Genomic DNA, 25296 nt, shown 5'->3' with positions numbered 1-25296 from the left:
TTTTTTATCAAAAAATGTTCGTGCACGCTTGCTAACATTATTCACACATCGATATTAACAGAGACATGTCTGTTTTAGGATCGAATTATGATTATTACGCGTACCTTATTAGGATAAAATAAAACATTGTTACTTGTAAATTCAGTTTAGCGAAATAGAAGTGAAAAATAAGTGATAAAATAGTGAATAACCACGATGCTAAAGGTGCATTATTTAAGATGCCTTCAAAACATTGAGTGTTGTATAAAATCTGTGAAATAGTGAAGGAGTATGCCAGATAATGGCACTCATAGAGAACAACCGATATATTGTACAGGTAAACACTACTCTGTTATTGTTTATATTCATGAATCTGATTACCTTTCCTTACAAACCACATTCTTTATCCTTTAAGCATCTTATGACTGTTATTATTGTTTGGCTATTCGCTTACTGGGTATTAAGTGTATGCTAAATGATTATTCAAATAGTTCTTCTCTCTGTAATAACAAGGTCATTGGGTGTGTTTACGGTTGTCATGGAATTAGATTTGAAGACCGTATTAGCGCTGTTCGATGAATTTAATGCATTCTTACAACACAGTAATGTAACCCTTAAATCAGATCAATTTGGAAATTGTATCAGATTTGATCATCCGAAATTAGGATTGTGATTCTGCGGTAGTATTGAAGACTCCAGACCTCGAGGTTCAATCCCTATTTACCACAAATTACCAATTTCTCTTAACAATTATGTATTACCTAATATTTAGTTGATAGACATTTCCCTAAAATTCTGTATCCCTGGATGAGTGTTCTCGATGGCGACTCTCGGATAAAAATCCTGGAAAAAGAAATCTAGTGAAAATGAGTCAGCCTCGTAGTGTAGTAGTTGGTGTTTGCACATACCGTGCTTATGGTTTCAGGTTCGGTTCCTTTCGAGGTCGACACGAAATTTTGAATGAAAATGTGGTTTTACACTGAAATATTTCACTGTCCCTGGACCAACGCATGTCGTGTAAGATATCTAACCACCTTCCCTTCATATAACATATTTATTTATTTATATGATCTGGTTTACCAATGCCTTATGCATAATATGGTGCAGATAGGGGGATGATGACGAATGTACTAATGGTAAATAGACTAAATAATTATAGTTTCAATATTCAAATTCATAATTTTATAAATCACTAGCCTTTACTCCCGGTTTCTCTCGCTTGGTATTAGGGAGAAATTAGTTTTGCCATTTAGCAATAAGAATTTTCCCGGATAGAAAGTAGCTTGTATCGATTGCCGGCCCTCCAACTATCACTATGAAGAAATACCACAATACGTTAGTCTATGGCGACGTAGCATCGTTATTCTGTTCACAAATCCAAAATCCTACTACAAAACCTAAACAAAACACAAACCAAACTAACCATGGAGTCAATTGTAGAATTTTAAAGAATTAATTTCAAACTAATTATTTATACCATTCCCACCTTACCGCCTACTCTTTTTTAAATAATGTCGCTCATTGTTGCTATATTTAATTATTCATTTATTGTACTTTTTTAATGTCCGGATGAAAAATAAGTATCCCATTTTACTTCTCATTGCTCTGGCTATCTTTATGCAAAAAAATATGTCAATCAGTTGCAACACACAGACAAACACACTTTCGCATATATAATATTAGTATGGATAATATGAACTGTGATAATTTTTCAGTTTCCTTTTATAAATTAATTTTTAATTTCTCACGCAATTTTATCCGCGCAACCCTGATATATTTTATCTATTCAGATAATCATTATCTCGCCATTTTTAAACTTCAAATATATTGATAAAAGAATTGTGTTTTTATTGGCCCAATATTGAAACATAGGTTAGCAAATCCTAGTTGTATAGGGATCAAGGTATTTTACACGTCTGCAAAAAAGAAGTGATTACTAGTTACCATTTTTATCTTATCAATTACCAATGATATAATGGCCATGTTAAGGTATTAGGTTCGATTCCCAAATGGATCTACATTTAAAAAATAATATATTAGTATTTATTTATTACTTTAATACTTATTTACTATATTTACTGCAATATTTTATTTGTTACTTTGAGACTGAAGCGAAATAGTGACTATTTTCATAAATGATCGATAAAGCATTACAAACTGCTACAATAATGCTGAGCTTTATGCACCATTGGTACGAGTCAAAATATAATGTCATTAATTGTAGGGAAAAAGAAAAGAGTGGCTGTTAAATTAGGGCCTTATATATGAATGAAAACAATTTATACATATTACGGTAAAGGATTGATGAGTGTCAGATGTTATCTGGATATACAGAAATCTGGACAATTGGATTTACCCATTAAATTAATGCAATGTTTTGAAAGAAAACACAAAATTTACTCTAAGATCACTCTTTTATTACTTTTGAAATAATACAGCAAATTGGAATCACATTTAAAACTTACTTAAACATGTCCAGCAAAGTTAATTGCTTTGATGAAGAAACTCATTTACGAGAAGCAAAGTCCTTATTTCGATGTTTTATTTCCTGACAACAATCCGGGTATTTAGCAATCCGAATGACTGGAGTTTGAACAAACGGATTTCTACTGTATTTGTGTATTTTTTATGTTAATTTTGATTGTTCTATTTTATTAATGAATGTTCATGTGTCTTTTTTTTCTCACTCCCTGTAGTTTAGTTAGCAGAATTTAGCATTAGTTAAATAGTGTAAAAATTGTTTTTTTTTTTAAAAAAAAACCTCTTCACTGACAAGCTGACAACCCATATAAATTGCCTCGGTGAATCTTGTAACTAAGAATATAACTGTAATGTATTTTATGTACCTTTATTATATTATAATATGTTTGTTTTAAATAATTAAATGGCATAGTAAATACATTTCATTTGTAAGTATGCCTCTACGCAAACAGTGCACTAAATTTGCGGTCGCAGGCCCTATGGCATGGAATGCTCTCCCAGCAGAGGTGCGAGGCTGTGAAAGTGAAGTGATGTTTCGGAAAAAACTTAAAACCCACTTGTTCTCTAAATCATTTGAATAAATCCGTAGCATGTGACAACAAAATAAATTATTTTAATTAACTTACAAATTTAAAAGAATCACTATGTAAAGCGCCCTTGAGGTATTTTGTTACGAAAATGGCGCTATATAAGTTATCCATAATAATAATAATACAACGGTTTTTTTTATTATTTATTAATTAGGAAAATTGTTTTCTGCTTGTGATTTTTATGGCATAAAATAAGTAGATAGTTTTATTTAAATACAGTTTTGTTTGATCATTATTTTATTACATTTAAAATTGCTCGGGTTCTTAACCATTTTGGTGCTGAGCGAATGGTAGAAAAACGTCCCAACCACCGCACAACGAGACGGACTTATCTCCACTTGTTTTCTTTACCTGAGAGTAGCCATCAAGTCAAAAACACTCGTCCAGAGTTCTGGTTGTATTTCACACAGAACGATATTCTTCATCCGCCCTAGACACAGAACATATCAGTAAAAATATTTTTTTTTATAAATAAAAGAAATCTTATCAATATTCCATTTTAATGCCTGCATTAACTAATATTTAATCCGTAAACAATTTAACTTTTTTTTTAAATTATCATTAACTAACTCAATGGAAATGAACAAATTACAACAGGGATGGAAAACATTTTAGAGAAGGGAATACGGAAGGCTAGGCATTTAAAGATTTGGCTGCTTTAGCTGCATATTTCTTCAATTCTTCCATTTGTTGGTTTTACTGAAATTAAAGAGCTGAAACCTTTATTGTTGTGAAGAAATTCATCTCATTTAATTATTTCACATACTAGGCAACGCCGGAAAACAATTTTCCATTTTTTAAGCTTCTCCTTAGACCAGCTAGTTTTATTACAATATTTTGAGTTTGTCCAAATGTTTGTAGGCAAAATACTGGAATTTACTTCCCAGGGAGTCGTTAAGATCAACAAATTACAACAGAGATGGAGAACATTTTAGAGAAGGGAATATGGAAGTCTATCCATTTACAGGGCTTATGTCCTGTCATTGGCTGATTTAAGTGGCCACTTTACACACCGTGTAACATTCACCATTTTGCCTATGTTTGAACATCCATATCTCTTCCATTCTTCCATCTGTTGATTTTAGTGAAGTTAATTATTTTCTTCCACCTGTTGATTTTAGTGAAGTTAATTATTTTCTTCCACTTATGCTATATTCAACAGCTATTTAATTAGTGCTACTAATTATTTTATAAGCTTTTACTTCTTATTTATCATTTCATGGTGTAATGATTTGCATACTTGTCAGTCTACCTGTTGTGCATGAGTTTGCAATTTGTATTTGTTTGCTATTGGATCAATGTGAATTATAATTTATTGAAAGTCATTATTCGGTGTTGTGTAGGTTAAGTGTAAGATGAATTATCTTGTCTTTGGGAAAGAAAGAATTCTACAATTAACTGGTATTTGAATTGCAGTTCCCTATGTACCATCAGTTGCAGGTAAGGGAGGGGTAAATTATGTTAAAGCTTATTAAATCTATGTCTTGGTCTTGTGTGTTGGTGTTGGTGCTATAGCGAATTAAAGTATGGAACAAACTAACGACATCTATTGTTGGAAGGGGGTAAGATTTTATTGAGACGGGTAGTGCCGAAGTTCGAGTTTGACTTTGAGCACAGTTCGTTTCCCATTTTCCTATGACTAAAATAAAAAGGTCCTTAAATTGAAATATTTGAGACCATAAAAAATAAAATAGAAAATTTAAGAAAACCAACATAATATTTTGTTTAATTTTAAATTTAAAAAAAGGTGATAATTTAAACAAACTTGAGTTGCATAAAGTACTTATATCAGATTTGAATATAATTATAGTTAACTACAGGAAACAACCCAAACGTCATGGAATTCTATGATTATCTACACTTTGTGAGTATTGGAATAAAAATAATATGGTTCTACACATTATTTGTTTTAAGCCAAGCATTCACAAATCCAAAATACTTAATTACTTGAAAAATAAAAAGTAAAAAATGTTTTGCAGTGATAAAACACAAAAACTACTACACAACTTGATTCCCATTTTATAATAGTCAGTTATTTACTACTCATTGAAAATGGCAACCAAAATTGTAATATTTGGTTAGATCATAAGAATACAAAAATTTATTTAAAAAAAATATAATTAAAAAATCGAATGTCACAAAACAAATAGAGTAAATTGCAAGTTGATCCAATCAATTAATTTAGACTCAACCAGTGGATTATATTTAAATTCTTACAATTCATTTTCGAAATTCAGCATTGACTTTTTAATCAGTCCAAACACAAGTGATATTTTTTTCTCTCCGATATATTGTAATCCACAGTTTATTTTTTTTGTGTTTAGAAGGAATTTTAGCTTAGTTAAACAGTAGCTTCTTTTTTTTTCAAATGGGAGTTGCATTATTTTTTACCTTGCTTATATTATACAAGGTTTATATTTCAAAAAGAGGATTTTTCTTCTATTATATTACTTTATTTTAGCTAAACTGTTTGGGATCAGGAAGGATATTCTAATGTGGGCCAATCAGGAACTTCTCAGTATTTGCTCATATGGAGAGGAAACCACTTAAAACTCTTCAGGAGAAGCAGGCCTGTTGATAGTTGTCAACAGGCCATCCGTTCCACTAGAAGAGTGTTCGGCATTTGTTCCCTACTTTGGTTTAACAGTTTGGTTAAATAGTAGCTGTCTAATAGAAACACAGTAAAATTCCCAGTAAAGTAATGCATGATATTTAAAACATACTTATAATAATTTCTTTGCAGGTTTTTGTTGGTGCGCTATCAGAGCAATATGAAGCCCTGTCGGTGGAAGCATCGAAGCAGACCAGCTCTGAGGAGATTGTGTCATGCATCGCAGACAAACTCAACATCACAGATGCTGCAGGGGGGACATATGAACTGGCAGAGGTAACATTATTTCTAGTAACTGTCTTCCCATTGTTTGTACCGCAAAGATCTTGAATCAGCGGGATTGAAAAAAATATAAACAAATTCAATCAAAATATAATTCATGATAATGTGAGCATGATTAATTTGTCAACCCTCATATTCGTTAGTAAAATATAGTGTACTTTTTTGTATGGACGAATAAGCTGAGGTAATCGGCTAGTTTCATTTTTCTCTGAGAACGGGCTGGGTGCACTTTATAAATATAGTTTTTGTAGGAAGATGTAAACGGTGGTGGTAATTTATAATAAATAAGAATTATTTTATTTATTTTCCCATAAACATAGTTACTATAAAACATTATTATCAAAAGTCAAATATAATGGTGGTGCCTAATCGCTTATTTGAACGATTCGCCCCTGATATCTATTTAGTTCAATAAAAATATAGTTTAAACAATTTATTTTTTAATGTTTGTGCCATTTTTAAGAGTTGAAAACAGATATATTAAATTTAATTTTTATCTCACGGGGAAAATTATAAATTTTTAGGACCCGAGAACAGATTAATGACGAATATAGAGGTTCCACTGTACAAAAATCAAAAATATTTTTTCACAAAGTTGTGGTGAAACTTAACTTTTTTATGCAACCGGTCCTAAGAAATTCATAGGTTTGATGCTAGATAACTTTGCTCCATTGTCTTACCCTTTTTTTATATTGTGATTACTTAACTATTGAATGTTTGAAAACCTAGTAAACCAAGTTAGTAATCCTAATTTACATATTTATGTAGGCACGAGTATCAAGTCATTAGGAATGTTACAATATTATTACTACTAAATTATTGATTATTTACATATAAATACAATGATTTATTATAAATTCTTCTAAGGGGATTGTGAACAGCTGCTAAAGTATACATCCATCATAATAATTTGTGATCATTTTATTCAAGTTTATGTAATAAAGTCAGGCAGCACTATTACACATCTAGTTATATTAATTTACTTACCTTCAGATCATACATGGATCGCATAGAATTAAGAATAGTCCAGAAGTAGCGTAGAATCATATTTGAATACATCGGACTGTGTCCAATAATTCCCCCACTATGCCTCACTTTCGCCGCGCGCATTCGTGAAGTCGCCGCCTAATGTTGCACGGTGGGAAAAAATATAATTATAACACAAATGTAAGGTAAAAAAAAAAAACAATCTGTTAATTTCTCTAAAATTTTATTGTGCACGCGAAAATATTGATTGACACAACATAGTAGATAAGTAAAGGGTCATTTAATAAGAGTAATTAAATTAATGAACCTTAACCCTTAGACTGCTAAACAACGATATATCGTTGTTGTTAATCCCTATCATAAAGTTCTAACTAGACTGATGCTGACGTCATAATCCCGAAAAAGGTAAATGAATTCGGGAACTGCTTGTTGCACTTAACCGCCAGTGGTGTAAAACATTTTCAAAACATAAAAATTACTTATTCGACGGGTTATTATTCAGTTTTGTACCTATTTCAGCCCTACGGAAAATTTAATACAAAAAATGTTTTCTTACGCGCGGTAAAAATTCGAGCATTAAATTGTACAGTACAAGTTTCTTGAAAATTGATAAAAAATATTTTAATTAAAACGAACTACTTTGAACGACGTCACTTGTTCATATGAATCAACCAATGATAAGAGGGTTGTGGAAGATTTCCGGTTTGCTAATCGTCGGAGCAATCGACAGAACAAATCAAGAAGAAGCGGAAGAGAACTTGCGACGTCACACGCGGATTAATTTCGGAAATACAAAACTTTAAAAAATCGTAGCGCCGATAATACGATTCATAAAAATTGAAAAAAAAGCTTTGTTTAGTAGTTTATTAACAAATACATTTCTTTTTTAAACAACTAAATTTCCTCATTATACATTTACTTATGATATTTAAATTTGCAGTGCTTTAAAAAAAAGAGAAACAACTAAACACAGGAAACTTCTAGCTAGCCGGGACCGGAAACAGGGATTTTTTTACATTGCAAAAACAGTGAAATAAAAAATAAATCATTTTAATATTTAGAATTTTTAATCACTTATATGATATTTGAGAAAAATAATTACATTTTTTGTCTGCCCTGCTATTACCCGATCCAGTGATTACAAAAATATTGATGTATTTCCGTAATGAATAACTAATTGAATACTTTACCTTTAATATAATAACTCTTATCTAGTAAGGTCCCTATATCACCGGAAAACCCCGTAATTAAGAATATAAACAAATTAGTAAAGAGCCATACAACATAAAAATAATTCACAATGGAACCTAAATGATTGTCAATTAGGACGTTTGAATATTAAAAAATCATTTGTTGATTTATTATAATGGGTACCTACAGTAACGTGAAATTAAAACGTTTTAGCTGTTCATTAGGTAGTAATTATTACTCTACAAACAAAACGTAATTATTACTATACAAACTTTATTCTAGAAACTATTCTACCAACAAAACGTAATTGTGGTAAATAAAGTATATCAGCTCGATCTTGATCCAAAAATATTTCAGAAATGCTTCTTCGATTTTGAGTTCTTCATAAGAGTCATATAAACTATCATCACTATCACTTAGAAGTTGATCGATATTGTCGAATTCACTTTCGGAATAGGTTGAGTTGCTAAACCTCCGAGTTTCTAGGTGAGGTATTATTATTTCTATATCACTTTTAATATCCGTTATCATTTTGAATAATATACTTTGTATTTTATTCACAATAAAAATGACCCTTTGCAGAGTTAACTTGTCAGTTAAAGTAACAAAGTAAGATTAAAAATATATATAAATGTACACAATATGTAATTTACCACAGCTGTTTGTAATTTCAGCAACTGTTGTCTATCTCGATCAATCCATTATGCGTGAACTAGCTATTAGTGAAACGGAATATTTTTCTTGGAAGTGATATCAATTTGTGCGACAGTTGTACGAAAACATTATTTTTAAAATTAAAATTATATTATAACATCTACCAAGAAATAACATCACTTCTTAGTACATTTACTCGTTATCATGAAGTTTTAATCTAAATAACTCCATACAAACATTTGGACATACTCAAAATATTGTTGATCGAAATAACTTGCATAAAAAATTTTAAGTATTTTTAGGCATTACCTAGGAGGTGAAATAATTTATCCAGATGAAACTCGCCGAATTCGTAAAGGTTTCAGCTCTTTTAGTTTGCAAAAGTCAACAGATGCAAGAGTTGAGGTAATGTAAAAATAATCATGAATGGTGAATATTTCGCAGTGTGTAAAGTGGCCATTTAAAACAGCCAATGACAGATCATAAGTCCTGTAAATGCCTAGACTTCCATATTCCCTTGGCAAAAATGTGTTCCCTCTCTGTTGCAACAAATTCCAAGATATATTTTACTCAAATTTTGTTTAGCATGCATTGATGGAAGTGGTAGGTTTGATAATAAGGGCACTTTGCCCCGCAATCAACAAAAAAACCATCATAATACCGTCGTTTCAACAATAACTATTAAAACAATGCGCCTTGAGATTGCTGTGCGAGATCATTTTTGTTTGTTTTTATTTTCGATTAAGAAAGGGTTTACAACCGCTGTACGAGAATGTGTTGCGGGCGGTACGAGTTGTCCATCTTGCTCACTCCACTGGGCTTGAATTAGATATTTATGAAATGGAAGATTTTTCTTGGAATTGCTATTAATTTTTAAAACAGTAGTGTGTTTGGAAAACAACGTATTCGATAAAATATTTTTAAAATGTATTAATAATAAGATTTCTGATTAGATTCTTGAAAAACTGCGTAGCAGCGTAAGGGTTAAACTTAAAATACAAAACAAATTTTATTTTACATAAAACTGATATTTTTATATCATGTTAAACAATATTTGATGTTTTGAAGATAATGTCGGTCAAATGTCCACAACAGAGTTGTTTAATCCGAAGTCCAATTTTCATTATTTCTCTTATAAGGTGAGCAAAGTAGGGTAAAAAAAATTACTACCCTGGCAACACTAACGAAATTTCCATTTTATTTCTTTGACAATCTGACAGATGGAAAAATAATTCAATTTTTAAGTAATGCATTTGCTACTTAAACATCTATTTGCTAATTACACATGAAATGTAATACCATCCTGTTTCTTTAAGATCCTAGCAGTATTTCTACGCTTTAAAAGGACACAACACGGCATAGTTGAATTCAAATCAGGATTTGCATACTGAGCGACGTTTATAAAGAAACTAATGGGTCACCTACTCATTTATGAGTAGTTTAGTCGCCTTCTTTTTGATGTGCGTATGCGGTTTCTGGACTATTCTTAATTCTATGATGGATCGGTTATTATTTTTAAAAGACTGCATAATGTCTTGTAAACAAAAGAGATCTTCATTTATCACATGTCGATCTTATTTTAAATCCCGAATTGAAATAATTTTGGTTAAGAGTAATTTAATATAAAATTTTCCCTTGTAATACAGGCAAAATAGAAATGTAAATAGTTCATATTTAAAGTTAAATTTTGTCCTTATAATTATGTGTTGTATGTCCGTCTCTCGGTCTAGATTTCTAACATGATTGACTTGAAATATTTTAAAAGACAACAACAACAACAACGATTCATGAAAATAATTGTCTAAGTGTTTAAAAGATTCATGAAAATAATTGTCTGGTTTTCTCGAAATAGGTACATTGTTTTATCAATTATTATTTAATCAGTTTTTCACTATGTAGAACCATCCAGCCAATAATAAAAATCATATGTTTGTACCATTCATACAAAAATGTGGCTATGGGGAATTGAATCTGAATCAATACAAAATCAAAGATTTTTGCTGTGTAAAATAATTTGCAACTTGATTCCTTAAATCTGCTACTCTTTTCGAATCTCCTACTTACGTTGGGGGAACTTGTTTATTTATTTCTGTTTATCTTTAGCGAGTGTTTAATTTAGAAAACTACCAGAAATATAATAATATCATTAACATGAAAGAAAATGAATGCACGAGTTAAGAGTTAAACTCGTATACCGCATTTGTTTACGCTTCTGTGGCCAGTTGCCAGTTGCTTTAAAAATAGCTTCCGACATATAGTTAAGATTAAATTGCATTGTTTGTTGAAATGTTGAAAGCCATTAAATGTTGTTAGTTTACTGATGGGTTGGGCGTTTCATAGTGTAAAACTCGAGGAAATTAAAAGTAAATTCAAAAAATATTTTATTATAATAAATAACCACAAAGTTAGTGCTTTAAATATAAACTTGATATTTTTTTTTAATATTTTTTTTACAGGACTCACCAAGCCAATAAATATGGCTTGTCGGTAAAGATCCTTTACATGAAAACATGATAACACTAATAATAATTACTACTAACTTAAATATAAGGAGTGAAAAGGAGTACATATATAATATGTTTTTAAATAATATTTGGAAAAATGTAAAAAGTACACGATATCGCAATTATAAGATAAAAAATAAATACAGAACCGGAATACCAAAATTTAAAACAGAAGTTTGTACATAATTAATAGGCATAAGGCCTTTTATAAATAAAAAAACATTATTTCTTTACATATCTATATCTATTTCCATATATATGTCTATATCTATATCTACAAGAAGTAATTAGAGAATGTCCACTTTTAAAATACCCATATAGTATTTCTCAGGAGGGGAACTCTTTTTAAAAATGAAAACAGTATATTTAAATTTATTTCAACAGAGGGAAATCATTTTTGAGAAGGGAATATGGAAGTCTAGGCATTTACAGGGCTTATGACCTGTCATTGGCTGGTTTAAGTGGCCACTTTACACACTGTGTAACATTCACCATTCTGTCCATGTTTTAACATCCACATTTCCTCAACTCTCATCTGTTTACTTTTGTGAAGTAAAAGAGCTGAAACCTTTATCACGTGGGTGAGATTCATCCGGCTGACTTGTTTAGCTTGAATTCAGGCCAAATATAAGCAAACATAAAAACCTACTAAATGTTATTAACGCCCGAATTGGGTTTCGGCCCCGTGGCTAGTGTTACGGACTCACGGATCAGAGGTCCGAGGTTCGAACCCTACTCTACCCCAACTTGATTCCCATTTTCTAATAGTGAGTTATTTACAACTCATTGAAAATAGCCCCAAAAATAGAAATATTTTGGTAAATCCTAAGAACGCAAATGTTTCCTTTTAAAAAAAAAATTAAAAATATATACATTTTTTGCACTCTGCATTTGAAGACAAGTCTACCTAACAAACCGCTTATTCTGGTAGATGAATGTTGCTGTTATTATTATAAAGGTATTCAATATGTTTCAAAATCAACTATTATGATCGTCTAGAGTACTTTCATATCTTAAGTTTAGAATTCAGAAGGATTTTGGCTGGTTTGATATTCTTGCACAAATTAATATCTAACTTTATAGATGCCCATGAAATCCTTGCCCAGATAAACCTTAATGTACCTCGCCGTAACTTGCATATCAATCCTGTCTTTGCTGTGGGAAATTATAAAACTAACATCGGATTCTTTTCCCCGCTGCCAAGGATCCTCAGAACAGTGAACGAAATCTCACTAAACGGTACTGTCGATGTGTTCCTACAGCAAGGGCAGGCATATTTAAGAAGCAAGCGGTGTTGTCTCTCCTGACTCGCGATGTCACACTTGCCATTTCCGTCTAGATTATGCTATATACATACATAGCCGTTGTGTGGAGCCCACAATACATAACAGACATTGAAAGGATTAAAAATGTTCAACGAAAATTTTTAAATTACCTAAATTATAAAAACGCTTTGTACTTACAGCCAATCTGCCAAACAAAATGGATTTTTTACCCTTGAAAATAGACGCACTGTATCTGAATTATGCTATTTACATAAATTATTAAATAATAAAGTAGACTCTTTTAACCTACTCTCCAAAATTAATCTTAATGTCCCCTTTCGCGTGACAAGAAATAAGTGTTAGTTCCATCTGCCAGTCTGTAGCACTAACTAGGCACAACACTCTTTCCTCTATCGTTCTTGCTCTAACTATAATTTTTTTTTTCATCTATTGATACATGCCCCTTAATTTATTTAAAAACAAATTAAGATTAATTATTTCTGGCTCCGATACGATGGCACTTACTATTTAATGATGCTTGCACTTACACACACCTGAACACTTACTCCTACACTAATACACATAAACACACATCTACACTTACTCTCATACAAATACACATAAACACACCATTTTTTGTAACACAATTTGATAATATGTATGATTCTTATTTAGAAACTTTGCTGATCTGTCTTTAAACTGTACTTTTTTATGTTACTATATTATCATTGTCGACTGTTTGTTTCTTTAAAATAAATAAATACCTTTTGTTAATTTAAGTCGATTTTAAGAATGTTTAGATTAAGTATTACTCATTAATGCCAATCTATAAGGGCTTAATCCTGTTGATTGGCTTAAAAAAAAAAAAAAAAAAGGTTAAAAAATTAAATCTTAATGCCATTTAAGAATTTTTCTTTTCATTATAAAATAGTTGTAATATAAATAAATTTGTATTCTTTTTTTAAAAAAATATTGGAATTTAATAATAATTAAGGAAAAGTTAATTTCTCTTTGGTTATTTTTTAAAACCAAATACCTATTTCGCTTTTTAAGCGGCATTATATATATTTTTTTATGTGTTTTAAAAACCCTCAATATTTTCAATTAGTGCCTAGTACATTTTTAAGATAAATGTGTACCACATTGTTATTATGGCTCCTTTCTACTCGTCACTAATTGATGGTCGTAATTTAAATTGCTGCTAATCAGTACTTACGTACTTGAGCCCGGATTATATTGTGCTCTACATTCACAATATTAAATATTCAGTTTTCACTTTTATGCCATAATAATTTATTTTTAAACACATCAAAAATACTTTCAAAATTAAATTACTGCAGTTGAGCCTTAAATCATTGGTCACATTCCAAGCTATACTCTTTGACCAATAATTAAAGAAGATTTCCAATCTAATCTCACATACATTATTTTGAATCTCTTATTAACAATGTTTAAAAAATATTTTTTGTTTTGTATATTTAGTTTTTAAAAAATTATATACAGATCTACTTTTATACATCTAGTAAATGTTATCACTGTAACTCTCCAAAAAAGAGACTAACTCTTGTGCTTGGAGAGTGACTTACACTGTTGTAGTTGTTTATTTATAAGAGTTTATATAATTTTAAATATACAGTACACAAGAAAAAAAACAAAAACATAGGATATATAAAGAAAAAAACTTAAAACAATAATACATTCATACTAATTAAAATTTAGTGTAGTTTTTACATGTGTTCAAAAAATTTATTTAGATTTACTTTAAATTGAATTTATTGATTTCAGACAAAGCTATTTTGACCATGACTTGTGTGGAATTTAGGAATTTTAATATTATGTTGGTATCTGAGTGACTTATTCATCTCAAATTCTTTTATTTTTTCTTCTGTATAAATTTGTATAATAGAATTTATTTTATGAAGAGTGTCTACTGTATGAACCTTAAATATTTTATATAGACTTTCTGTATTGAATGTTGAGTTACGTAAGTAGAATGGAATAACCTGCATTGCAAACGATGAATTACACATAGAAGATATTATAGTTAATAATGTAATCATTCTTTTATAACTTATCATTATGGATTTTCAAAATCATGCTACCACCGGTTTCGTCTTTATAGCAAAAAGCATTTTATACTTGTTTTAAATTTATTTTTAATTTGGATTAAACATTTTCTCCCGCATGTTTTTTAAATATTAGATTTTTCTGTTAGGTTAATAGTGTTACAGCACCATCTCTTCATTTTGAATGAGAGGATGTTATTTTTCAGTGCATTTGCTTTATTCCATTGCTTATCTTTCCTGATTCACTTCCTGTAATATGATTTTAAAATATAACAAAACTGGTTTTGATATTGTGTTTGATATTTATTTACTCATCTACTTACTATTGGCCTATAAAAAAAAAAAATACGGTGTTAGAACACAGACAAAACAGATTAATTATATATTTTGATTGCACATTGCGCAGTTGATTAGACGGCCAACTGTGAATCTAGCGTCACGGGTTCTATTCCAAGAAAGATTTTTTCTCAATTGGTCTGGGTGTTGTGGTGTATTCTTCATTACCTCCTTCCATATATCCTCTATCCCACCTGCTAACAAGTCTCTAAATAGAGACTTAGCGGGTTATAGCTTCAAAAAAATAATAATGGTCTCCACATATAAAACTATAACTATATTCAGTGTTGCAAACCCTTGGTGTTAAAATTGTCAAACATAGTATTTACCTACTAACAATCCTTTCACTGTGACTTGATTAAATTGATGTAGTTAATAACCTTTAAATAAGCAGTGCTATATGCGTGATTGTGGGATTTATCTTTGGTGACTTACGTGAAGGGCGTCTGAGTTAAGAAATTTACAAATAATAATAATAGTCTAATCTGATATTCCTTTATAAAATTACTATTATGGACATAGACTATTGTGATAAAAGTAAATACGAGGATGAATGAAAATATCCGACAAAGGGCCTCCATAAAATTTGCCAAACTATCAGTCAAACGAGCACTGCAAATAGTAGATTTTAATTCAATTAAAATCGCAATATATAAAATTTAATAAAAAAAGTAACTCGTTAATTGACAAAAAAACATAGCTTTTTTGTTTGAGTGAAACCGATAGGAAGACCGTGGTCTTTAAAACGACTTCGGGTGTGTGGAGGAATGTACTTTCACATATAAAAAACAGACATCATTCCAAGTCACTTGTATTTCACTCAACATTAAAAATAATGTATGTGTGTATTTTGTTCATTAACACCCGAGGGGCATTAATATTTCTTTAACTTAAAAGAAAATTTGCTATAAAATCCTTTTAAAAATTGTTAAGTCATTGAAAATGAAATATAAAATCCGGGGATATCTTAAAAATAGATGTTTATAAAGATACTTATATTTAACATAGCTGGTGACTTGGGAATGAAATGTGGAATATAATATGTATGCAGTATTTGTTTTATAATAGTTTTATATTTCAGTCATAAACCATCTGTTAATGTATAAATGTGTATTCGTGTAAATGTTTTGTGTATCTATATATGCGAGGACATGTTTTGTGATAAATTTATGTATTGCCCCGTAAAAAGAAATCATGAAAATGAAGGTCTGTGAAAAATAGGTGGATAAAATTGATCACACTTTCAATGTTTTATTGTAGGTTGTTGGAGATGTGGTGGGGGGAGAATGTAAGGAGAGGAGACTCGGGGCCAGCGAGAGTCCTGTTGCCGTCATGCTCCTCTGGCCACACTCCACACCGGGGCAGTACTACAGGTATGTCGACATTCACTTCTTAACATTCTTTATACACACACACAACGCACGAACCATCGCGCAGCCAGAGAGGATAGAAACCCACTGTAGTCTGTCTTTGCATACATACCTCACTTCCTCTATATTCATACATCTTATGTACGCCACCAATTCTTGGGACGTCGGAGTTGTGGTCTTGTGGATAGTGTCTCGGATTCAAAAAAAAAATAACCACAAGTTGATGCTTCAAGTATAAATTTACAAACAATTTTAATTTTATTTTTTTATTAATAGTTATTTTTATACATTTTATGTACATATATCATGCTACAATGTTAACAATGCTCATAATTTCAAAAATGCATTGTTCAAGTATTATTGATATGCAATAACTGAATTGTGCCCACATAGAAGGGCATATAGCGTACAAACGAAATAACAGTTTTATTTTAATGTTAAATGGTATACATAGCAACGAGGAACCATTGGCAATCATTAAATTTTGTGAAATAAGCATTGTTTCATATATTTTTTAAAAACAATTAAATTGATTAACTTTTTTAATTACTCTAAAAACCGAATCACGTGTACCCTTCTACGTGTGCATAATTCAACTGTATAAATATACAATATTACTTACTCCACTTTTTTGCAAAATTATTTAGCTCATTTAGCTTGTTACATTCAGTCTAAATCATATTTATAAAAAAAATATTTGTATGTTTTAGAAGTGTGTTATGTAACATAATATTTGTTTTAGTATTGGCCTGTGCTTTGCGCTCAATGAAGCGTGATCTCTCTGATCCGGTTAATTGATATTGCTATGACTAAAACAAGATTTTCTCAGTAATACATTAATGTGACTATGATTCACTCTTAAATATATTCTACTCTATATTCCAACTTTCTCAATAAATTGTTTGGGTTCCAAAGCGCTCATACGATTTGTCAGGAACAAAAGAAACAAGAAAAATATAATATAATTTTACTGTTTAAATTACAGATTCTATCTCAGGGAGAAAATGACGATGGATGTTCTGTGGATGAAAAACTTCTCCATGGACCCTCAACTCATTAAAGACTACTTCCAACGCTTTCTCTACCAGCCCAAGGACCGAGAGTATCCGGACCTCTGTCAGCTTCCAGACCTCAATGAACAAACGCTCTTAGACAACCTCAGGGCGAGGTTTTCGGCCGGCTACATTTACACCTACGTCGGATCGATACTCATCGCCGTGAATCCCTTTAAATTTCATCCCATTTATAATCCCAAATATGTGAAGTTATATCAAAACAAGAGAATAGGTTCAAGTTTACCCCCGCACATATTCGCCGTCGCCGACACCGCTTATCATTGTATGCTTAAAGAAAGGACCAATCAGTGCATTGTGATTAGTGGAGAGAGTGGTTCGGGAAAGACTGAGAGTACAAACTTCCTGCTTCATCATTTAACGGCTCTTAGTCAAAAGGGCTCCCATGGAAGTGGCGTAGAACAGACTATACTCAGTGCTGGTCCTGTGTTAGAAGCTTTTGGGAATGCCAAGACTGCGCATAATAATAACTCCAGTAGATTTGGGAAATTTATCCAGGTAAGTGTTTTATCGGTTATTGCATTTCACCTGTTTGGATGTTAAATTATTTTTAAATGTCTTGTGGACTTTATTTTTAAAAATCAATGTATAAAACACAAGTAAAACGGTTAGCAAGTACAGTAAAACCTCGTTTTTACATTCCTCGATTTTTCATTCTCATACAAATATTCTCCCCAATCAACTGTTTTTACATAAAATTTTTTAAAACCCCGGTTTTACACGTAAAAAAAATTCGGAATTCATTTGATGCGTCAAAAAAGCCAAAATTATGTCGTAATAATAATGCCGCAGCCCGCGCGCCACCGCGTGTGCCACGCAAATGAAGAATAAGAACAGGTAAACAACTAATAAAGGATAAATTATTGTCTTAACCTAAATGCAAAGCAGTAATATTATTTGAAAAAATATAAAAATATTTTTAGTGAAATTGAAAATAGATAAAAAAAAATAGTGACAATTTCCACTCATCAACGTTTTTACTATTTTTCTGGAAGTATATGTACACTATAGTGTAGCAAATCAATTTTATTTTTATGTAATTCCTATTTTTCCATACTTTTTCTTGGTTCCTTGAAAAACGTAAAAAGGGGATTTTACTGTATGTGTGTTTAATATCCTGGTTTTTAAATAGCATACCCATTGACAGGATCTACGTTCAAGGCGCTCGGAAGGAGTGCGGTAGTGTTTTGTGACGCTGCCCGGTTAAATTTTGATAAAAATTGGCGCACCGATATATGTGAATATGAAATTCAATTGTAATTGAAACTCAACCGGCGGCCAGTGTCACAACACACTACCGTATTACTTCCGTGGGCCTTGAATGTAGACCCCGTCTACACTTATGGAGTTTCACTAAGTAATGTCACTACTGTATTTTATAATATGTATTTAACAATAAATCTCTGCATTATATTTCTCTGATAATTAAAAATTGAAATTCTCACTTTTTTTTTCTTTGATTTTTTTATATGTAAGTAGTGAGTTATTCTGTTTTTTTTATATATTTCTATTTACCTATACTGACACAAAAACTACTTGTAATACAAATGTTTACAAAAATACCACTTCTTATTTACAATTATTGTTGAACTTTTTATCCTAGCTTTAAATTTCTTTATTTGTATTTTATTCAATTGTGCCTGGATGTGTATTATAAAGATTTGTGTTTGCCATTTTTTGAATGGACTAAGTCCGTTAATAAACAAATAAATAAATACGCCACTGTAGTACTGTGCACTGTAGTTATTCCTTGTCAAAAATCAATATTAGTTTCAAAACCAATTTAAATCCAAAAAATTTTGTATCTAAATCCAAGTGCCCGAGTTTCAAAAAGTACTGAAATACACAGTTTAGTTTCAAAACATTAATTATGTCGCACAATAAGTTTTTCTGGGTTATTATGCCGTGTGTCGTTCGTGCAGAAACAGAGATGATGGGATGCGATTAAAAACATCCTGGTACCCAGTCATAAAGAAATTGCATAAAGATTGCAATGTAACACAGATTTGGGATACGGTATAGATCCTAAGTACATAATGGTACACATTAATCTAAACGACTACGACACGGTACAAGTCCCAAATACATAACATCACACAAAAACGACTACGACACGGTAAAAATTCTAAGTACCTAACGTAACACATATTCATACACAAATAACATCAACCCTGATGATGGACGCTGTAACGCGATCCGAAACGTCGGTAGAGAGTACGAACGACACACGGCATAATAACCCAGAAAAACTTATTGTGCATCTTAACGGCCGTGAAAATCTAAGAAGTTTAATTAATTATGTCCATTATTAAATGTAGTAATAACAGACTCTTGAGTCTACAGAAAGTTGACGAAGATTAAATTAATATAAATTCGCGACATCATAATATGTACGAATACAGTCTCATTTATATCTTGCTGTTTGCATCTTCCAGCTCGCATTAGTATTTATTTTATATTATTGTAATGATGGGACATTATTATTATGACGAACGTACGGGGGAGGCTTATATTCAGCTGTGGACAGGAATGGCTGTGTGATGATGATGATGATTATAATGATTATAATCATCAGTTTTTTCAAATTTACTAAAAAAACTTTTTTGGAGTTAGACACCTTCTGATTTTATACAAGTCAATTTTAATTTGCGGCAGGAAATGTTACTTTTACAGTGGTAAACTTTTTTTAGGTAAATTACAAAGAAAATGGTATGGTCCACGGAGCTGTAGTTCAAAAATATCTTCTGGAAAAATCGAGGATTTGCAGTCAGAGCTGTAAAGAAAGAAACTATCATGTCTTTTACTACCTGCTCGCTGGTGCTTCCGAAGCGGAGAAGGAACAACTCCACCTCTTGGCTCCGGAGAAGTACAATTACCTGTCCAAGAGTGGATGCCCGGGACTACCGAGTATCGATGAGAAATATGAATTCTCCCGGTTAAAGCAGTCTATGGAAATGGTTGGGTTTATGCCCGACAAACAAAGACGGTTGTTTGGTGTTCTTTCAGCTGTGTTACTTTTGGGTGAGTTTGTTTTCTTAAAATTTTTCATATATATATATATATATAAATATATAACAAACAAATCTTTTTGATTTCTAACATTTAGCTGCTCCGTTATTAGCACATTGGCAAAACGACATGTCGTATTTTGGTAACCAATTGATATTAGTATATATTTTGAATTTTAATTTATCAAATGCTCATAATTTTATAAGATATTACTGCCTACCATAAGTGCCATACAGGCAGGAATTTATCTATTTTTACCAGTACAGTAAAACTTCGTTAATCCAAATTTCAGGCATCGGGATCGCCAAATATCCAAATCGTTGTCAGGAAATAAAGGAGATATTATAATAACAAATAAAAAAGGGCAACTAACTTTGCTGGACATGTTTACCCATGTTTTTAATGTGATTCCAATTCACTGAATTATTTCAAAAGCAATAAAAAAGTGATCATATGAGTAAATTTTGCATTTTCTTCCCAAACATTGCCTTAATTTAACGTTATATCCGGATAACGTCTGACACTCATCAATCAGGATAATTGGAGTTTTACTGCTGTATCAACCACTTGACTATTCAATACAGTAGTACTTGATAGATCATGTTTTCTGCTGGCTGACTGGTTCGATAGGCTGACAATTTTATTCATTTTGGTAAATTGTATTTACACATTTTAGAACTACGTTTTTACTTGTACCAAAATATGTAGAATGTTTACATCTTGTGTGACCATGATGTCACATGAGTCTACATAGAAGACTTGATATAAATCTTATTTTTCAAATAATGGAATCGTATTTTGCTATAACAGGCCTAAATTTATGATTATTTTTATAAATTATGACCGATTTTTAAACAATATCTAATATGTGTTCAATTTTTACTTTTAAATACCTGTGTTTTAAAATATCTCATCTTTTGCTTAGTTTAACACGAAGTTACAGCACCGTTTTGCTGAGGAATTTTTCGGCAGTTTTTAAGAGTAAAAAAACTGTATCTATACCTACTATGTGCATAAAACTCTTCCCCTTATTGATATACACTACGCAGTTCAATTGTAACTAATTGACAAATTACCGTTTGACAAATAGCAAATAGGATTCACCCTATTCATTTATAATATCCTGGTACCAATTCGTGCACTCCTTTTTTGACACACAAGCACCTGAATAAAGATATTATTTAGTCAATTTGCAATAGGAAAAATAACCAGAGATGAAATATTATTTTATTTTCCACCTGTTTATACAAATAACAGTGTCACTTTGCATTGAATAATAATTTATTGTTTCCGGTGATAAGCATTTTAATAATGATATTGCACACCTTTCTTTTGATCCTTTCTCAAATACAATATATCATCTATGTAAGTTCAATATTGCGTATGAAGCAAAAAAATGATCATTTTCAAATTTGCGTTTGATTAAATTCAGTACCACAAATGAATCCTCCTCGCTAAAGAAGTGAAGAAATACCGCATATATCCCTAAATCCTATACAGCGGATGAGACATACTCGATTTGCGTAAAGGCAATACTGCGAATACGCCATACGTAGCTCCCAGTTTAATTGCCACAATTAACTTCATATAAAACGATGGTAAAAATAGATTTTCTAATATAAATCAACAACACAAAATAAACTTGCTTTTAAATTTATTTTTTTTACGAAATTGCACGGTTTTTGTCCAGTTCATCCGCGGTATTGAACTTACATGGATGATATACTTTACACTGTTTGTAAAAATCCTTTTTCATGAGAGATAATTCTATAATGACGAACTTCAGCCCTACGGGAAATTGCATACAAAAAATGTTTTCTTTCACGCGGTTAAAATTAAAGTAATTAAATTGAACTTCTTTGAATGATGTCACTGGTTCCTATGAATCAACCAATAATACTTGAGCTGTAAATGAAATCCGGTTTCCTTACCGTGAACAGATCTGACCAACTGACCAATCGGCAGAACTGACTGAGAATAAGCGGAAGAGAACCTCTGACCTCACATGCGAAGTAATTTCCAGAAATACAAAACTTTAAAAAATCATGGCGCTGATAATATATATTTTTTTTAAAACCACTTAATTTCCTCATTGTAAAATAGTGCTTCAGATTGTTGATTTTTGTAATTCTAATAAATAACTAATGTGAGCATTATAATAATATGTATAAATAATACAAACTTTGTTACGAATTGAAAGTTAAAATTAAAATAAATTTTGAAAAACCGTCATTTTTCAAGCTGCATGCCTGTCATTGATTTTGTTTTAATATTTGTCTGGATTATTTAATTTCAGGTAATGTGGAGTTTCAACCCAGGAAGTCATACCATGACGAAGCCGTTGGAGTTAAGAATATTCAAGTAGTCGGGTTGATTTCTGAACTGTTGAGAGTAAAGCAGGAAACATTATTAGCCGCACTCACTGCCAAGAGAGCGAGAGCTTCTGGAGAAACCCTCGTCATTAATTACAGGTATTTAACTAACCAATGACAAGACATATACTACAACAGAGATGAAGAATATTTTTAAGAAGGGAATTTGGAAGTCTTATGACGTGTCTGCCATTGGCTGGTTTAAGTGATCGCTTCGCTCTGTAACATCCACCATTCTGCCCGTGTTTGAAGAATTCTCCATCTGCTGATATTCAAACTTATTCACTGTGAAAAGAAATCCAAATTTTTTGCAGTATGGATTTATTATTTTTGATAAACTCGATAGAGGGATGAATCTAGTGTTTGTCTACAAGAATCAGGACAAAATATTGTTACTAAATACTCAAAATATTGTATTGTATGCCAAATATTTATTTATTTACTGGAATAACAAGCTGATTAAGATTTATTCCGATTTTAAGACTGTTTGTTACCATGCAGTGGGCAGATTTACAATGAGGAAGTTCCGTGCTACGAGAAATTGCATATAAAAAATGTTTTCTTGCACATGGTAAAATTAGAGCATTTAATTGTATGGCGGAGTATCTCAAAAATGTTTTTTTTTTATAATTTTTTAATCAAAATGAACTACATCACAAGTTCTTCCGAATCAACCAATGTTATAGTACTGTGATAGATATCCGGTTTCCGGAAAGCCAACTTACCAATCAGCAGAACTCACAGACTAGAACTTGTGATGTCACAGGCGGAGTAATTTCAAAATTACAAAATGAATGAAACCATAGTCCTTATATACGATACACAATTTATTTATTTTTTAAATTTTGGCATAGTTTAATAGTCTATTAACAAATAAAAACAAATTTACAAACCACTGAACTTCCTCATTACAATGAAAGAAAAACAACATAATTTAAAATTACCATTTAAAAATTTAAATAATAATGTAGCAAGTAAGCTACCTTTATTTTATTGCTATACTAATTATAAATAATAATTTAGCAATAAATATTAAATAAATTAAATATTTCTACTAAAGTAGTTGAAATATTTCATTTATTTAATGACTGAATTGATGAAAACATTGTGATTGCGTAGGATGCGGGATCAAGTAAGGAGTTTGAAAAGATAAATTATTATTTGTGGTTACGGATTTGAACTACTCCATTTTTAGGGTTGACTGTACCAATCTAATTTTTAATTCGTAAATGTTCAGATTACCGGAAGCAATTGCTGCCCGAGATGCAATGGCCAAGTGTCTCTATGGAGCTCTGTTTGACTGGATCGTGATGCAAGTTAATCATGCTCTTCTCTCCAAGAAAGACACTTTAAGAGAACACCAGGGACACAGTATAGGTAATCATTATTAATTTGCATTTAAATAAAACAATTTCAAATGGAACTCGAGGTCCCAAATTATGTTAATTATTGTTTTGACTTAATATGCTATCTTGTCTTTTTATTCTATAATCTATAATTCATCGTGTAAATACCTACAAAGTCTACCATACATCATTAAATGTGAAAGAAGAAGAGTTCATGAAAATTAAAATAAAATTAGTATATCTGCTTAGTTAGTTTAAATCAATCACTGCAAAACTATATATCATCGCCAATCAGTCAAAAGTAATTCTCATTACAGTTTTCAGTTAAATATGCCATACGAAGCTTAAAATTATGTTCTTTAAGGGGCAAATTATTTGTTTTTTTACTATGTGATAACATTTTTTTAAATATTTCTTTAAATAAAAAATAATTTTTAATCACAGCATTATAGAAATAATAATTCTACTATTTCCTTCATTTCACTAACTCATAGCTTGCATTGTCCAGATTATAAACAAGCAAATGTCACATGACCAAATTTCAGCCACCTTGCCTCATTAAAAACCTTACAGATATTTTTTGATGTATCAGAAGAAAAAGTTACTGATGGAATTTATTGAGAATTAATTATTTTGTATACATAAAACCTCCAAAACACAAAAATCTAATTTTACCCCGGTCTCCAAACTTTCAAATTGCGATTTCTCAAAATGATGTCTTTTGGGTTAGCTGCTTTTGCCTGTACGGCGACGATATCTTAACTGTTCTTTAACTTTCTTATTTTTTGGAATATTTCACTTCCGATTAAACCATATTTGATGGCTTGAAGTTAATCTTACTTGACTAAAATGCTGGGATTTTTTAGTTGCCGACTGCTTTTTACAGGGACACAATATCTCGTTTTACCATATCCACCACTTCAGTTTTGCGTGGATTATAGCTGTCGTTTCACTACCAATACTTTTTGAACTGAAGGCTATAGCTGTCATTTCCCAAATAAGAGATATGATTTTGACGGCCATAGACAACACAACCATGAACGTGTTATTCAATTCATTTATTTATTTTAAATTCTAGTAGATGTATTTACTAAAAAATAAATCCTTGTTAAATAATTCGAAAATGCGATTTTTAAAAGTGCATGAATTCTTCTCTCCTGTATTTTTTTATAACCTGGTT

General features: G+C 31.1%; 1 protein-coding gene across 5 annotated transcripts in view; it reads left to right on the top strand.

The window, feature by feature from the left end:
- The window catches only part of LOC148276368 (unconventional myosin-IXb-like), a 51322-nt gene that overhangs the window by 875 nt on the left and 25151 nt on the right, over positions 1–25296 (top strand). For 4 of the 5 annotated variants that reach the window (XM_088234381.1, XM_088234378.1, XM_088234380.1 and 1 more), the window contains exons 2-8: positions 79–316; positions 5794–5937; positions 16207–16319; positions 17302–17887; positions 20080–20410; positions 22695–22869; positions 24008–24147. In XM_088234381.1, the coding sequence (XP_088090507.1) occupies positions 281–316; positions 5794–5937; positions 16207–16319; positions 17302–17887; positions 20080–20410; positions 22695–22869; positions 24008–24147 (1525 nt within the window). In that variant the 5' untranslated portion in view covers positions 79–280. The remainder of the gene's footprint in view (positions 1–78; positions 317–5793; positions 5938–16206; positions 16320–17301; positions 17888–20079; positions 20411–22694; positions 22870–24007; positions 24148–25296) is intronic. The other variant, XM_088234379.1, reaches the window with a different exon arrangement.

This window comes from Micrasema longulum, unplaced genomic scaffold (genome assembly GCF_059751315.1).
Source record: "Micrasema longulum isolate JH-2025_06_02 unplaced genomic scaffold, ASM5975131v1 h1tg001232l, whole genome shotgun sequence".
In the NCBI taxonomy this organism is placed as follows: domain Eukaryota; kingdom Metazoa; phylum Arthropoda; class Insecta; order Trichoptera; family Brachycentridae; genus Micrasema; species Micrasema longulum.
Note: the sequence above shows the minus strand (reverse complement) of the source record. Positions and strands in the feature narration are given on the sequence as shown.